This window comes from Chenopodium quinoa, unplaced genomic scaffold (genome assembly GCF_001683475.1).
Source record: "Chenopodium quinoa cultivar QQ74 unplaced genomic scaffold, ASM168347v1, whole genome shotgun sequence".
NCBI lineage: Eukaryota > Viridiplantae > Streptophyta > Magnoliopsida > Caryophyllales > Amaranthaceae > Chenopodium > Chenopodium quinoa.
In genome coordinates, this window is record NW_018742987.1 from 1,003,164 (window position 1) to 1,019,926 (window position 16,763).

At 33.6% G+C, this 16,763-nt stretch overlaps 2 protein-coding genes and 1 pseudogene across 2 annotated transcripts; 1 reads left to right on the forward strand and 2 right to left on the reverse strand.

Moving 5' to 3' along the window:
• The first annotated feature begins 529 nt into the window (after nt 1-529).
• LOC110729609 lies at nt 530-1,766 on the forward strand (annotated as a pseudogene).
• A 103-nt stretch (nt 1,767-1,869) lies between these two features.
• LOC110729608 (protein PATRONUS 2) lies at nt 1,870-3,929 on the reverse strand. Its single transcript, XM_021909362.1, has 4 exons — nt 3,797-3,929; nt 2,514-2,979; nt 2,356-2,414; nt 1,870-2,255 (listed from the first exon to the last, which is right to left on the reverse strand). Exons 2-4 carry the CDS (start codon nt 2,935-2,937, stop codon nt 2,076-2,078), a joined length of 663 nt encoding a protein of 220 aa, XP_021765054.1. The 5' UTR covers nt 2,938-2,979; nt 3,797-3,929; the 3' UTR covers nt 1,870-2,075.
• A 3,613-nt stretch (nt 3,930-7,542) lies between these two features.
• LOC110729611 (scarecrow-like protein 8) lies at nt 7,543-10,656 on the reverse strand. The gene is given in 3 exon segments (XM_021909363.1): nt 7,543-8,646; nt 8,649-8,705; nt 8,708-10,656. Coding segments are annotated over 3 exon segments (2,355 nt in total). The 5' UTR covers nt 10,353-10,656; the 3' UTR covers nt 7,543-7,993.
• Between the last annotated feature and the right edge of the window lie 6,107 nt (nt 10,657-16,763).

The following is a 16,763-nucleotide window of genomic DNA, read 5'->3' on the forward strand; positions in this document are numbered from 1 at the left end:
GCAAGAGAATTAGTTGCTTGTGGCTTTGCTTGAATATATCAGAATATATGAGAATGTATGAATGTGAATGTATGAATATTGATGGCTTTTATACCTCTTCATACATGGAGAGGTTGGGCCTTAGCCCAATTGGCTTGCTTTGAGGGCTGACCTTTGACTTTAGCACAATTGGAGAGTTGAACCTTGACCTTGGGCTTTTAATTGGATCATTTAATGCCTAGGCCCAATTGGACTAAATTGGACCCAAACATAAGTTATTATATTTGAAGTACAATTTGTACAATTGATAGTAGATAATATAAAAATACATAGATTAAGCAACTAATTGTATATATAATTGATATATACTAGTAGATTAATGGAAAGGGGAAATGGAATTCTTTAATGTTTGTATTATTAGTGTTGAAGTGTTCAGAGCTAAGAAGGCATGTTTCTTGCCTAATTGCTCATCATTGACTTCTTCTATATAATGATATTAGTACTATATAAAGCATGGTCCCTGTTATTAATTCTCAAACTTGCACCTAGACTTGAGTATAGTACCCTTCTTGTATTCATACACTTACAAGCCTATTGCAACGCTACGTAAACCTTCGAAATGGCCGGTGTTAGGGCAGTCGTCTTTGTTGTGCTGCTGGCATGTTCAATTGGGGCCTTTGCCAATGATCCAGACATGCTTCAAGATGTTTGTGTTGCTGATGCATCAGGTATATTCAAAGTAGCGAAAATATTGTACATTTTTAAGCACCTATGTTTCTTATTATGTGCATCAAAGAAATAGTTTGTACTATAAATATTACCCATTTGTTGCACATAATAAGAAACAGAGGTATATAGTATGTCAAACTCGTTTTTTATTACTTATGTCAACTCATATTTTGTATTGATCAATGTCACAGGAATACTAGTGAATGGATTTCCTTGCAAAAATATGGGCATGATAACCGCGGAAGACTTCTTCTTCATGGGGATTTCTAACCAGGCCAGATTACCAACAAAGTCCTTGGATCGAAAGTCACCGGGGCAAATGTTATGGACATCCCTGGCCTTAACACCTTAGGAGTCTCCATGGCTCGAGTCGACTTTGCTCCCTACGGTCTAAACCCACCTCACATTCATCCCCGTGCCACTGAGATAATCTACGTTCTTGAGGGTGAATTGTACGTTGCTTTCATAACAACCGGTAACAAACTCATTTCTAAGGTTGTTAAGACAGGTGAAGTATTTGTTTTTCCTAGAGGTTTGGCTCATTACCAGAAAAACAAGTCTAAATACCCGACTTCTGTTATAGCTGCCTTTAACAGCCAATTGCCAGGCACTCAACAGTTTGCTGCTGCTCTCTTTACTTCCAACCCTCCTGTGTCTAACGACGTATTGGCTCAAACATTTAACATCGACGAACACAATGTTGAGAAGATCAAGGCTGGCCTTGCTGCCTAAAATTAGCCTTAACGAATTTGAGTTCCTAAACACGTTTATTCATCACATTGACATTAATATTGCACGACTGTAAAGACCAAATTGGATTTTGATATCTTACGTTAATTCTATGTTTTCGTTGTTAAGATTGTTGTTCTTCATTGGTGTGTATTAATGCTATTTAATTTAACAGAATAAACGAAGTTGTTACTTGTTCAAACCTTCGTTCCTTGTATAATTTTGTGAAACTCCTTCGTTCCTTGTATAATTTTGTGAAACTACTAGTGGCTTTTGATGGGAAACTCCAACATCCTCATCCTCACCTATTTTTTTAATCCTTATAAGCAATTGACAACACGTCAACTTTTCAGCTGAAAACCGTAAAGATGGGGAAAACAGAAAGAGACGATCATGGAACTATACTAGGCACCTGATACAACAGACTAGTAGTAAAACAAAGAGATCGGGAACTAATATTAATACTCCAATTTTAATATTGGATCGACACAACAAAGTGAGGAGATAACACAAGAAAGTATTGATCTCCCTCTAGCAGCAAAAGAAAGCAGCAATCTATTTTATTCTACAATCATGGGACTATACTAGGCACCTGATAAAGCCAAGATGTCACAAGGAAATGAATGTTAAGCAGAAAACTAAATCCTGAGGCTCCTCCTGACTGGTGACTCCTTCAGCTTCAAGGGTGATAACTCCAGATCATGAAAATCCATACTCCAGTCAGGGGACCTTGGAGACTTTGGTGCTTGAGGACTTTCAGGAGCGCAGACATCCCAAGTTTCGATTTCCATCTCTTCGATCTCCATAGGAATTTCAAGCTGAAACATAGAAAACATGTGTACGATGAGCAAAACAGATAAAGAGGTGGGGCATGGGGGAGGAATAAGAGATGCAAGTCACATCATTATTAGGACAAACCTCCAGATTCGCGGCCTTAGACAGTTCAGGGTGCTGAGGAGTTGCAACTGATGCAGAATCTGAAATTGAAAACCATGTATAGTTTATCATCATAACAACCAAATCAGTAGAAAGTATATTATTATCCAGCTAGAAATTCTTTCTCTTAGGTATCATACCTCTTTTAAGGGCAACAGTTTCCAGGAAATAATCCAAGCTCATAGATTGTCGATTTGCCTTGATGCACTCATCATGGTTATGCAGAAAACCTTCCCCTAAAGCAAAACTCTGGACTTGCTCTTTCTTGACAGCAGCTGAAACACTCTGAGTGCAATTATTTTTAGCCGATTTCTCTTGAGCAGTCGGCTTCTTCGAGTTTGTTAGATCACCAAGAGGTTTCCTGCCAATCTTATTAGGCTGCAACACCTTCTCTGGAGCCTTGAAACCACTGATATTCTTCACTGATGACTTGTCCTTTGCAGTTGGCTTCCTAGAGTTGGTCATATCAGTAAGAGGTTTCCTGCCCACTCTAGGCTGCTGAATCTTCTCATGAGCTCTAAACGCATTTTCATCCATTCGAATGATAGGTTCAAACGACGTCATTGCTAAGTAATGGGCAGATTTCAGTATACTTCTGTTACAGAACTGCAAGGAAATCAACCAATGACACAATCAGAGTACAGATATAACCTTAACTTGCAAGAATCATCCTAACGGGGCAGTCAATTCGACAACACAACCACAATGCACACGATTACACAAAGAAAGACAGCACCACGAAAATACACAACAGACACAGAAATCCAGCAAATTTCACCACAATAAAGGCCAAAACTATGTATGCACTGAGAATATATTGAGTTGCCTAATTTACATCAAATAAATCCATTCCCAGAATTATATACGAGCTTTCATTTCCTAAACAATCCCGAAATAACAATTCGAGTAAGCAACAATTTTACAAAAGAACTGATCATGAATCATGATTAAGTAAATGACATAGACAGAAATCCTCTAAAATTATATCAATAAAACACTTTAAGTTTCAATAACATCAATTTTCTCATTTGCTTCCATTTACCGCAGTTGGACAATAATTCGTCAATCCATCAATAATAAGCTTTAATAGTGTTCTTTGAAAATTTGATTATAACCCACAAATAACAACCGATTTCTGACAAAGTATAAAGACACCCAAAATGATTGAAGCCGAAAAAACCCTAAAACCCTAACTGGAAATTTCGAAATTGCAGATTTCAAACACCAAGTGAAAAATTACCAAGATTTCTACAAAAAAATTTAATATTTTGCACATGATTTCAACAGAAACAATCAATAATTATGCTAACTTAATAATCAACCACTTTGACATATAATCGCTGCAGAAAATTTGTAAAAAAAAATTGTACCCAAAAAAAAATAGAGAAATTAGGGAAAGATTAAAGAAGAAATTGTTGCTTACTTATGTAAGAGCTTCTGTTGATCGAAAATTTGAGTGAATTTTCCGGCGCTTTATTCTTGATCTTCTCAACGGAACAAAAAACATCAAAGTATGAGTTTACAGGGAAAGAAAATGAAAGAGAGTTTGTTTGTGATGTGTGTATAAAAAGGCGGTCTTTGCTACAACGGTAACATTTTAAAGACGATTTACTATTTTACCCTTTTTGTTTCTTTACTTTTGTGGATCGTACTTCTTGGCCCATAAACTACTTGGATCATATAAATGGGCCGTTTGAGTTTATATGAATGAATGATCGGATTTGGACGAGTTTAATTACTAACTCTATGTTTGTATTATTGTATATAGACCCAAATTTAACTCAGTTCCTTTGTCAAAAGAAAAAAAAAATTAATTCAGTTCCACACTATTAATTAGTTTTATTTGTTTTCCAAAAAAAAAAAAAAATAGTTCTGTTAGATCCATAGTCGGAAGCAGAGGGGACTTTCAACCGGGGCCATTTTCGAGCCTGGCTTCCGGTAGATCATTGTAATTAATTAGTTTATGAACTTAAAAACTAATTTTACACAAAAAAAATATTACGACATGGGATAAGTATTAAGAAAACAGTAAAAGATTCGAATCCTTGCCCCTTTGTTTTATTTTTTTCCCTCGTCAAAAAAAAAAAAGTTTAAATCGAATCTCTTAGCTTTATCCTTGTTATACTTGCATAATATTCTATGTTAATTAGCCTGAATTGGTTCAGCTACAGCCCGCTTTTAGCCCAAAAAAAGATTACAGCCCCAATGCCCGAAATTGTTGGACCCTATCATTAGCTCCAATCCATACTTTATGTTTCTTAATAATACTTGTATAGTTGTATTGTTATATGAAGACAACGTATCGCAATAAACACAATCATTTTTATTAGTATAATATTTGGAAGGATGTAACTTAAGTTATAATTAATTGGATAATTTGCCAATTACTACCGCAAGTTAATACCACTTTGTAAATTACTACCGCAAATTTAAAAAGTTGTGAATTACTACCGCAAAAAATTTTAAAATGTTGCGATTACTACCAAACCCCCATTAAACCCAACTATGACGTCATTATATCCCTTTAACCCGTATTTGACCATGGTTAAGGGCTTTAACGAGCCCCCTCAAAAAAGAAAATGGATTAGGAATATAATGACGTCATGGTTAAGGGCTTTAACCATGGGTTAAAGTGATATAATGACGTCATAGTTGGGTTTAATGGGGGGTTTGGTAGTAATCGCAACATCTTAAAATTTTTTACGGTAGTAATTCACAACTTTTTTAATTTGCGGTAGTAGTTTACAAAGTAGTATTAACTTAAGGTAGTAATTGGCAAATTTTCCTAATTAATTATACAATAGTATCATAGTTAAAGTTTAAACTGTGAACCTTATATTATAACTGAATGAATAGAAAAATGCAAGTAGATGTGGAAATTTGTTAGGTAGAAATATAGTTGATTCTAGCTTCTAACAAAATTTCCATGACTTGCAACTTGAAATTAAAAAAAAAAAAAAAAAAAAAAAAAAAGGGTATAATTATAACGTGTGAAAGAATAAAGGTTTATTTTTAAATCCAAGTTTGTATGGAACGCTCTAGCTAGCTAGCATATACAGTAGTAAACAAAACTGTTAGTGAAAAAAAAAAATAGTAACACAATAAATTGTTTGTGAATTGTGATGCAATAAATGAATTTAAAACATTTATGAGGCTGGAAAGAAATGCAGTAACATTCTGTTACATCTTTTGGGTAATTTAGGCTCGCATAAGTACACGTACAAAATGTTGTTCTGTTGGAAACTAAATTTAGAATATTTGTTATTCCATTGGTTCTATAGTGGTTAAAAATTCTCTAAATACATTAGGAGTACGGAAAACTAATTTTTCTTGTTCAAATTTTGTCTTATTAAGGCCGATTGGTGAGCTTTATTTGTTATTACGACAATATTTACCGAGGAATAAGGATTTTCAATTCAAAAGTAGTCTACGAACTAAATAACAATTAAGATGGACAATTCGAACATGTAACTTGTGTAGTGTGTACACAAGCCCGGCCAATAAACCATTAGGCCAAGACCAAAAGACCTCACTAGTTTAGCGTGAAAGTTGTTGATTGTATTTAATAGGTCTAGTTTCTAAAATTTACTCTTATTGATATATTAATGACCGAAAATGAATCAAAAAAGATCGGTGATCCGCAACCTCTAATGGATAATATTGCTTAGTGTATCCTTTTGCTCAAATCACGTTGATACTACTTTTAATAAATGACTTTGTAATATTATTGAAATTGAAGATTGATATCTCCTTGAAGCAGATTAGCTGCATTTAGACTTGATCCTTAGTGGCCGCATAGTACAATTTGGCGTTGCATAGTTACATTGAGCGCAAATGAAGCAATTATTTTGGCATTAAGTAAAATAATATTTCCACATTGCATTCCATTCAAGGAAAATAAACTAACTTCCCCTTTTAGCTTGTTACAATCCATATCAGATGATAATAAGCTCTCATCTTTAATCCAAAGAAAGGCCAAATGAAAAATGTAGAAAGTACATACTAACATATTTTTACTCCGTTTTGCAATTTTCGGATTTTATAAAATTCATGTTTAACAACACTCGACTTTAACCATAAGTTGTAGCCAGTAGGGTTTGTTCAGTTCAACTCCTAATTTCTTTCTCTCATAAAATATTCAGTTCATTACATATGAACAGGCCCTTAGACTTGTAAATTACTAGATTAAAGTAATAAAAAGTTTACATTTTGAAATTTTGACTCAACAACAATTTTTTGTAAGATACATTATTATTACACAATAACCATAAAAAATGGTCACATTTATTAATCGTACAAAAACTTAAAAATAGTACATATAGTGAGAAACTTATAAAGTAATTGACGAGAGGATTGCCACGACTTATTATCTGTTTAATGTGATCGGTATTCTTTGTATTGCTAAAAGGTCAACGACCTAACAATGTACACTCGTACAAGTGATTAGTGAACCAACTAAATAATTGATGAGAGGAGTACGTATGAACTCCTATTAATTGCAAAAGTAAGTTAGATTTTTATATATCCTTAGAGAAATTTTTTAACCTCAACCAATCTTATTTATATGTGTAGTATGAGACTATGAGCGAGTATGTGTGCGTGCATCCAAAATGATACTAGTAATTAATTTGGCGAAATAAGTGCAACAAATAAATTCTAATTATAGTTGGTTGGCGTTTGACAAAATAAGTTGGCAACCAATTCGTGCTGACCTAACTTTTACATCTTGTTTGTACATGAATGAAGATAGAAAAATGCGAAAACCATTGTTGCAATTGTATCATAAATGATTATTGCAACTTGGTGAAAAAGATTAAAAAAAAATTGCCTGTTTAAGTCAAAGCATGCTTTAATAAGGCTCATAAACAACTTGCTATTCATAGCCCACAAAAGAAGGGAAAAAGGCCTAATCAATTATTTGTATTTTTTTTAATCAACTCGAGATATTATTAGGAAAAAAAAAAAAATTATTATTATCGTTCTACATTAGCCAATAAAAATAGGACAAGTAAACGCTATTTCTCTAACACAACCTTACATTTTGTTTGTTAAAAAGAACATATTCAAGCATATGATCCAAAGTATCCAATAACTTTATGATAAAAGAGAAAACAATTTATAAAAATATATACATACATGCCAAATAATAAAAAGGATATAATACAATAATAATAATAATAATACTTCAAATGCTAATAAAATAGTGGACCCCATTCAATATATTTTTGCCAATTAAGAGAAGAACCTATCCATACAAGTCAGCCCAATTTGCCAAACAAACTTTTCCAATTTCAACAATCCCTTAAATCCCACCTTCCTTTAACCACTTAAAATTAAAAATTAAAAACAAAATAAAATAATTGATCACAAGAATTTTCTCTCACATCCATCCAAACACTTCCCCCAACCTTCTTTTTATTACTTTGTTTGGTGGGGTTTTTCCCTCCTTACATTCCCCTCTCCCTAAAACAAAATTTAAAAAAGGAAAATTTGATTAAATATATAATACTAAAATTAAAATTAAGCATATACTATGACAATTGTGGGCAAAAGTAAGTAAACAATAATATACTAATACTAATTTTCCTTAAGGGTGTGTTTGGAAAGATAATGAGTGAAGTTAACGCCAAGCAGATGCGACGGTAAGAGTCCGACCCATCCACCCGAACCCGACCCCACCATTTTCTTCCTTAACCGTAAACCCCGGGTTCCCACCACGGGCCGAGTTTAACTTAGCCCGCATTGACTCCGCCACGCTCTGGCTAAGCGGTTTTAGCTCAAACCCAGCCATCCCCATCCGGGCCCGCCACTTTCCAAACACTTCCGCACGCTCCACGCGCTCCCTCCCTTCACACGCAATCGAATTCGACATCTTTCGCCCTAGCCCCTCCTCGACTCGAGCCCGGTCCGAATTCTCCTTAGGGAGGGTCGATTCGAGTGAATCCAACAAGGCTCCATAGTACGCACATGATTCATTCACGCGGGTCATAAAAGGAGCAGTATTCCCATTCATTTCCTGCTCCACTAACGTAACTGCGCGTGGGTTAAGCCCTTTCACGCGCCTAAGTAGCTCGTCACGTAAATTCTCCATTGAAACACTCTCATCCGGTACCCGGTGAAGCTTGAAAGCAAAATTCACAACAATCGCCTCTCCATCTTCGCACCCAAGTGACTCGCGACTCAATTCGGTGATCCTCCGAGTCAAACCCTGAAATTTCAAATTAATTCCAACCCGCTCAGCCAGCTTGATCAACCCTTCCTTCACAGACTCCTTAACCCGCGATTGTTAACCTCTGTCTCGACGACAGTAACCTTCAGCTCATAAGACCCGGCCCGGCCGATACGATTTGCGACCGACGCTCGGCCAGGGCGCGCAGCAGATTAATGTACTGCGCGCCGTGGCCGACGTCGAAGTCAATGACATGAACCTTAATCCCTTCCTGCAAAGCACTCGTGATTGCTTCCAACATCACGAGGTTTGCGGCCAATAGCCCGAACTTAAAGCAAGGGGAGATATCATACAGCGAGTACATCGCTAGCATTTGTTCCTCCGAGTAGAGTTCATGCACAGGGGCAGAGATCTCACTGGGGCACGCGCGACAACGTAGCGCGTTCCCCATGTAAAAGGCCAACCTTTGCTCCGAACTCCCTTTGGAGTTCGAAATTCGACTCAAACGAGCCAACAAATCAGTTGCTACCTCGTTCTTTCCTTCTGCGATAGTCATCGCTGCCTCGGCAATCAGTTGCTTAGCCGAGAGCGTCTCGGCCGGTGGTGGTTGTTGCTGCGGTGGAAGTGGTGGCGCAGACGTAGAGCAGCATGATGAAGTGGACGATGTTGGCGAAGGCGAAATCATGTTATTCTTATTGCTTGCAATGGTATTTGTATTATTGGTGTTGCTGCTCCCGCTTGTGCTGGAAGAAGCATGGTTGGTATTCGGGCTTGAGCTTGGACTCGGGCTTGGGTTCGGGTTCGGGTTTCCGCTCGGACTCACGAGATTCTGAAACGTTTCAGACCATTCACTGTTGGTGATTACCGAAACGGCATCGTTTTCATCGTCGTTGTCGTCGTCGTCGAGAAGCTGTTTCTCAAGCTCTTGAAGGGTGTTGAGAATCTTGTGATCTTCGGAATCCGCATCAATCTTGGGCTCAACGAGGTTGGGATTCTGCCCCAAATTTGAAAACCCAGAACCAGAAAAATTTTCGGGCTGAGGTTCGGGTTTTGGTTTGACCGAATTCGGCCCGTAATTTGAATACCCCATGTTCGGGTTTTGAATCGGGCTGATGAGATTATTGTTGGTATTATTAGAAAGGGTTGGGATTAAACAATTATTTGTGGGGTTGTTGAATTGGTTATGGTGGAGAAATTGGTGATTATTGTTGTTGTTATTGTTTAGGACAGAAATTGCTTGCTGTTGCTGGTGTTGTTGTAGTTGGTGTTGCTGTTGCAGTTGTTGTTGTTGACGGAGTTGCTGGTAAATCGGAACACCGAAACGAGTCGAGGATGAAGAGAGAGAATTGTTATTACTAGTAGGAGAACAAAGATCAATGGTTTGTGAAAGCGGAGAAATCGGGGAAGAAACAAAAGCATTGGTTCTTTGTTTTACCGATCGCATCAAGTATTGTTGTTGCAAGAACGACAACTGCTGATGAGATTGCTGTTGTTGTTGTTGCTGCTGCTGTTGCTGCGACTGTTGTTGTTTTTGCATATACAAAAGCGGATTCGGTTGCTGTTGTTGTTGCGGTTGTTGAAGGAGAATTTGTTGTTGGTAAAAATCACCAAAAGAGCGTTTACCCATCAACAAATCCGCTCTCCTTTGAGCGATCTGGTCAATCGGGGAGATTAACATCCCTTGCTGTTGTTGTTGTTGTTGCTGTTGTTGTCGAAAACCCGCCATCCCGGCTAACGACGACGGCCTTCCTGCACCCGTCCCTGCCCCTCCTCCGGCGTAGAAAAGATCACCGGAATACCCTGACGTCATCTTATTCTGGTGCTCTTTCAATTGATTGATTTGGGTAAAGAAATTGCTAATACATTAGAAACGGACAAAAGGAAGAGAAACAATTTAAGAGAGAGAAATTTCATACATTTGGTGTGATGTAAGGGAAGAAAGAAGGAGAGAGAATATCAATGTGAATGTTAAAAGAAGGGAGAGTTTCTCTTGCGATATTGAATTGATTCTCTTAATTATAACCCCCCAGGAGAGAGAAAACATTAGTTTCTTCTTAAAGCCTATGTGGTATTATTTTTTTATTTTTTTAAATTATTATTATTTCTTATTTTTGGAAATATTATAGGTACCCATCAAAGCGAGTTAAAGCAATAACACTGATCGACACGTAATTACTATGTACAACTTTCCTTTCATAATTCAAAATTATTATTCACTTATTGAATTAATTAAAATTAATACGGAGTATCATAAAGAATTATATAAAATATATTCAAAGCTCATACTTAATCACACTAATGCTGTAATAATGGTTGATTTTTTAAGATAAGGTGAAAGTTTTATCAAGTTAAAACCTCAGCACATGTCAATCCAATTCCAGAAAATATTGATGAAAAATTGTGGAAGAGTTGATTGCGTATTAGTGGCCGTTGGATTGGGTGTTAAGAGTGTTAGCGTCGATGAAAAGTAAATAACTCCGACGGTGCTGACTCACTAAACACGTATTCTATTTTGAAGTACTTAAAATTTTGTAGAGAATATTTTTAAATTAATTATTCATATAAATGGGTACAATTTCCAGCTCTTTCACACCACTACTAGCTATTAATTTCTTCACACACTCTCCTAACTTTGGCGCGTGTGGAATCATATAAATATTAAAAACACCTTTTCTTTTTTTTTTTTTTTTTGAACGCCTACTACAATTTGATGGGAAGGTATGTGGTCCCATGATAGTACATAGTTTCATATCAAAAGATTGGTACAAATTTAGCTTATCTTAAATTTGTTAAAATTGTTTTGGAATTATAGTGATACATCATAGGTAAGTGTGCAATAAATGTAAGATTTTAAAATTTTTGAAATTTACATAACTATTTACTTCTATTTTACCATGAAGAATATATAAATTGAAGGGGGTGAGAGTTGAACCCTATAAATCGTTGTTGGAAGTGAAAGTTTATCCATAGAAATATGGATTGTGTAATAAATTATACGGAGTACAAAATAGATATTTGTTTTATCGATAATGTGTTTGTGTGAATATAATATGAAATCTTTGATGGATACATTAGTTTGTAGTTTATTTTAGAATGTAAACTTATTAATAGTAATAAAGGGTAAAAAAAAAAATCAAATTTGGATTATTTTTTTTTTGAAGACAACAAATTTGGATAGTTGAATAGGGGTTACTTTGAATTTTTCTCATATTGATATTGTAAACATTATCATATCATTGATAGGTGTGTTGATCTCTAATTTATCTTATTGCATAAACTTAATCCAAAGGGTAAAACTTTTCTTTTTAAGGCGGAATAGGGTAAAAAAAATCTATGATTTATCCACCACCGGATTAACATAAACTAATGAGAAAAAATACCAGTAATCCATAAGTGTATAGTTGGTTTATATGTTTTTTGTTATTGGAAATTTTTGACATTCAATGTGACTGTATAAGTGTGTTTATTCAATGGACAATGTTGATTGATCAACTCTCATATCATTTTCAATGGCCAAACTTGATTACATGAGCATATACCGAACATATTAGCCTTTAGCTCCTCTAAAATCCGAGATGAGTGGTGAATAAAGAAAATCTTTGTATTTTACTTTTTTATAGGAAAATTTTAATTTGTGTAACTTTACTCAAGAGTACAACAATAAAATCCAATTATCGTGAATTTCTAAAAGAGAAAATTATTGAGAACTGTATTTTGTATACGACTTGAAAACTCACACACATTTGCATGACGGTTCATTATTTATAAGTAGAAACTGATCAATTAAATAGTTTTGGAGAAACAATCCGTTTAATACATGCATCCCATTTAAGTATTTAAGTGAAAATAAAGTAAGCATGAAAAAGGGCATTCCTTTTATTTTTTTATTTTTTTTATTAGATCTTCGTGTAAAATACGACCTAGCCAATAAAGAAAATTGAATGACATTTAGCTTCAATTGAACCCTTAGCTTTTTTTTTTTTTTTTTTTTTTTTTGGTGAATAGATCTTCGTGTAAAGTACAACCCAACCAATAGAGAAACTCGAATGACATTTAGCTTCAAAGCATCCCTTTATTTGCTAATCAACCAGCAACTATACTGCTTTCATCCCGCACGGTAGCTAGCAATGGAAAAATTAAAAGAAGCACTTTATGCTATTTAATCAATGTTAATTTAAAACTATGAATTGATTCAATAATGTGTGATAAAATCTCATATCAATCATATAGTATATTATTTTCACTAAAAGGTTGCATGTTAATTTTTTAAAATGAATTATATCTTTTCTCCTTGGTTTTATAAGCCATGTGGCCAAATGGGTATATAATTTTTAATTTATAAAGGTGCGTTAATATTAATCCCATTTATTTATTTATCCTTTCTAATAGAAATCTCAAATCCCATTCAAGATCTTTAGTGCGTGATGGAATTTTATAGAATAACAAATCACGAAATAACATTTAACGTGCACCCCCAAAAAAAAAAATTGTATCCACAAATCTTCATATTCGGACAAATCGGGTATGATTATGATTTTTTTTTTTAAATTAAAAAAAAAAATTGTTTGTGAGAGATTTACCGCCACGTGTCGGTGTGATCACGGGACTTTACGTCAAAATGCAAAATTTGAAACTAAAAAGGTAGCCATATGTTGGCCAAGCCCCAACCATTAAATTATTCCCACATATCCAACAACATTATTAGAGTATTAATCACGTATCATCCTCTATATACATATTCGACACTGTATTATTTTCCAACAATTATTTTTTTCCCTATAAAATATTTTAATAGTGACATTATTTAAAATATTATATCTCAATCGTTTATTTTTTAAGTGTTCCATTTGTGTGACATATAATTTACAACATTTAATTTACTTTATTATAATATGGAGTACAAATAAGTGATAAGTGGAGTAGTTTTGATGTTGAAACGTTATACGGTATCACTATATCATATAAAGAATATAGCTATTTGTTTGAGTCCGGCTTTAATATATTCATAATCACTTTCTTGTATCATACAAAAGGATTTTTTTTTTAATATGATTTATTTACAAAATAGAAAACATATATAATAATCAATAATATGTAGTTAATATCGCTAAGGAAATTCTTTCACACTAATCTTCATTGATGTGGTTTATTTTGAAAATAATTTTGGTCGGCCTTGTGGTAACAAATGTGTACGTATCAATATGGTTTGACTAATTAGGTTTTAAATTAATTTTCATAGGAAAAGAATGGTTACATATAAAAATATGATTAAAATTGACCATATTTCTCAGTGGCACTAGATACTTAAACTAACGACCTGTTTTCTTCAGCTTATTTTCAGTTTAGTTCAGTTCTTAATTTCCTTCTTTCATAAAATATTCAGTTCATCTCAGCTCTTTTTAGTAAATCAGAATAGGCGCTAAGTTAAATAAAAACCAACAAATTACTTTAACTATTGGAAAAAAAAAATAAGTATTATCATAAAATTGATATGGTAAATCCATCTCAAAATAATAATTAATAGAGTTAAAGAAAAATAGGAAAACTAATTACAAAAGGATGACAGACTACATCACTACATATTAATTTAATTTTTCTGAAACCAAGAATGAATAAGGTGGTGAAGGCAATCCATCTATCCAGGAGATCACCAATGCACGCAAGACAAGAAGCTAGGAAGAACTCCTTTCGATTTAATCATTAAAAATGTTTGTATATTAATCTCTAATTTCGTCTCTTTCTCTTGTATTTGCCATATCCGTAGGGCCAATTATGGTGTAACTCAATTAGTGGCTTGATTACCACCCTTAATGGGATTCATCGAGTATTCTAAACACTTACCCTCTTAACGCACTAGTTACCTTGGTGGAACTTGATTTGTTAGAATAATATCAATAATCCGATCAATATTCCTCTCGAAAATAAATAAAATCACAAACTTTTTTAAATGGTTCCTTCACGCGAGTTCTCAAATTTTTAAAGAAAATGTTGTCCCTGGCTAAGACAACCCTACTTCCATTTCAAGATTTTTAACTGATTAAGGTTAAAAATAAATAAAACCTTAAAATGTAGTAGGTCAAAGAAAAAAATAAATAATACGGAGTAATAAAAAAAAAAAATACTATTGAGTAGTTTTTCTTGAGATGATAACTAATTATTTTAATACATGGTATATTAAATTCACAAAAATCACGGTTAATTTAAAATTACATGATTGTCAAATGTCAACATGCATCTTTCATGCATGAAGAGTCAAATTCTCTTTCATTCACTTTTTTGCTTGTTCTTTTCCCCATTGATGATGATGAGGATGGTGAATAAGGTTTGTGAGGTGTTGACCACTTTTCCACAAGTTCCTTATTAGGGGGGTAAAATTTTGTTACTGCTACCTAAATTAATATAGAGTTTCACCTAATTTAAGATAACAGGGACTTGGGAAACACCGTATATATAAAGACTATATACTACCCCCGTTTTATATAATTTGCAACGATTAGACACTTTTTACACACACTTTATATCAAATCATTGAAAATAGTATGAAACGGGTGTAGTATGTGGATTATTATAGATATAATTAACGCTATGTTTAGTTCAAGTTATGAAGCTAATGCATACTTATATCATATGTACATGTATAATCAAATTAGATCAGATTATAATTTTTAAATCATCTAACCTCGCTAGCTAGTAATTATCGCTAAATATTCTTAGGGCCTATTCTGATTGACTGAAGTGAGCTGAATTGAACTAAACTGAATATTTTAAGAGAAGAAAATTAAGAACTGAACTGAACTAATTAGAGCTGAATTGAACTAAAAATAATTTGAAGAGAACAAGCCCTTAGTTTGTAAAAACAAAAATTGTAAAATTTTATTTGAAAATGTACACAATAACACGAGTACATGTATTATTGACGTACATAATTTTAATTATTCTAAATAGCAATATAATTGTAAGAACAAGGTCAAATTTAAGTCCGATTAGATCAAATAAAATCAATTCATAACCTAATAAATTAAGTGATTGTGATTTGATATGAAACAAGTTAAGATATGTTCGATAAAATAAATAGATCTGAACTCAATTTTTACTTTCCATGTTTTAGAGTTAATAAAAGCTGCGTGTTGCCGTGTTGGCAATAAAATAAGGACATTAGAAGAGATATAATTTGTAGTCTTATAAATAGAATATTTAAAGGGACAATCCACTGACAGTTGTCTAATAGTAAACCATGTTTAAGAAACTTGTACACTTGTTCAATTTTCCTGAAATGATCAAACCCTTTATTTAATTTGATTAATAATAATATATTATCTTCTAATTTAAATGGCTAAATACCAAACTACCCAGTTAATCTCCCTAATCCATACAGTGCCTTAGATTATTATAAACAAGTATTATTGTCTCACCAAACTCTCTCATTCTTTCTTTACCCTTTCCAATTTGCAACTAAGTTACAGCTAACTACCACTAATTAATAGGCGAAGGAACCACACGAAGGTCATGAGTTAATTAAATTTATTAATTAGTGCGGTTTATTTCATTTTTTTTTCTTTCATGAGATTAGTGTTGCAAAATTATTGTCATCATCATCATCAATATTTAGTTTTACAATTGTGTATCAGTGTATGTATTATTTGGAATACATTTCCCACTCCTCCTCCCTCTACCGCATATATATACATGTGTTGGGTCTTGTTTGATTATTCTCGACAAATAGTTTATTATTATTCAATTGTTATATATTTTATTAATATGTATTGTATATAAAAATAATATTTATGATCAAAGTAATGTGTAGACAACCCTATACGTTTAAAGCGGGAAGATTATTTTAAAACAGATTAATTATTTTTATAAAGGTATTTTTATTACATACATACGTAGTCCTAGCTACTACTCTACTAGAATACTAGGAGTATGTAATTAACTAATTTCTGAACCACATACAAAAAATACAATAAAATATTTATTTTTTGGTATTTATATATATATCAATGTGATCAACCACCAAAATAAGTATAATGTCAAATAGGGACTGCCTAACAGGAAAACGGATCACACACAAAGTCCAAATAGTCCCAACACGTTGCATCTGAAGGGTATGATGGTCATTTAACTGCTATTTTAAGGTCTTATTTCATTTGTTTAGCACAAATATTACAACATTTTCATTACTTGAAAAGTACTCAACTTTAATTGAAAAATGAATTGTTGT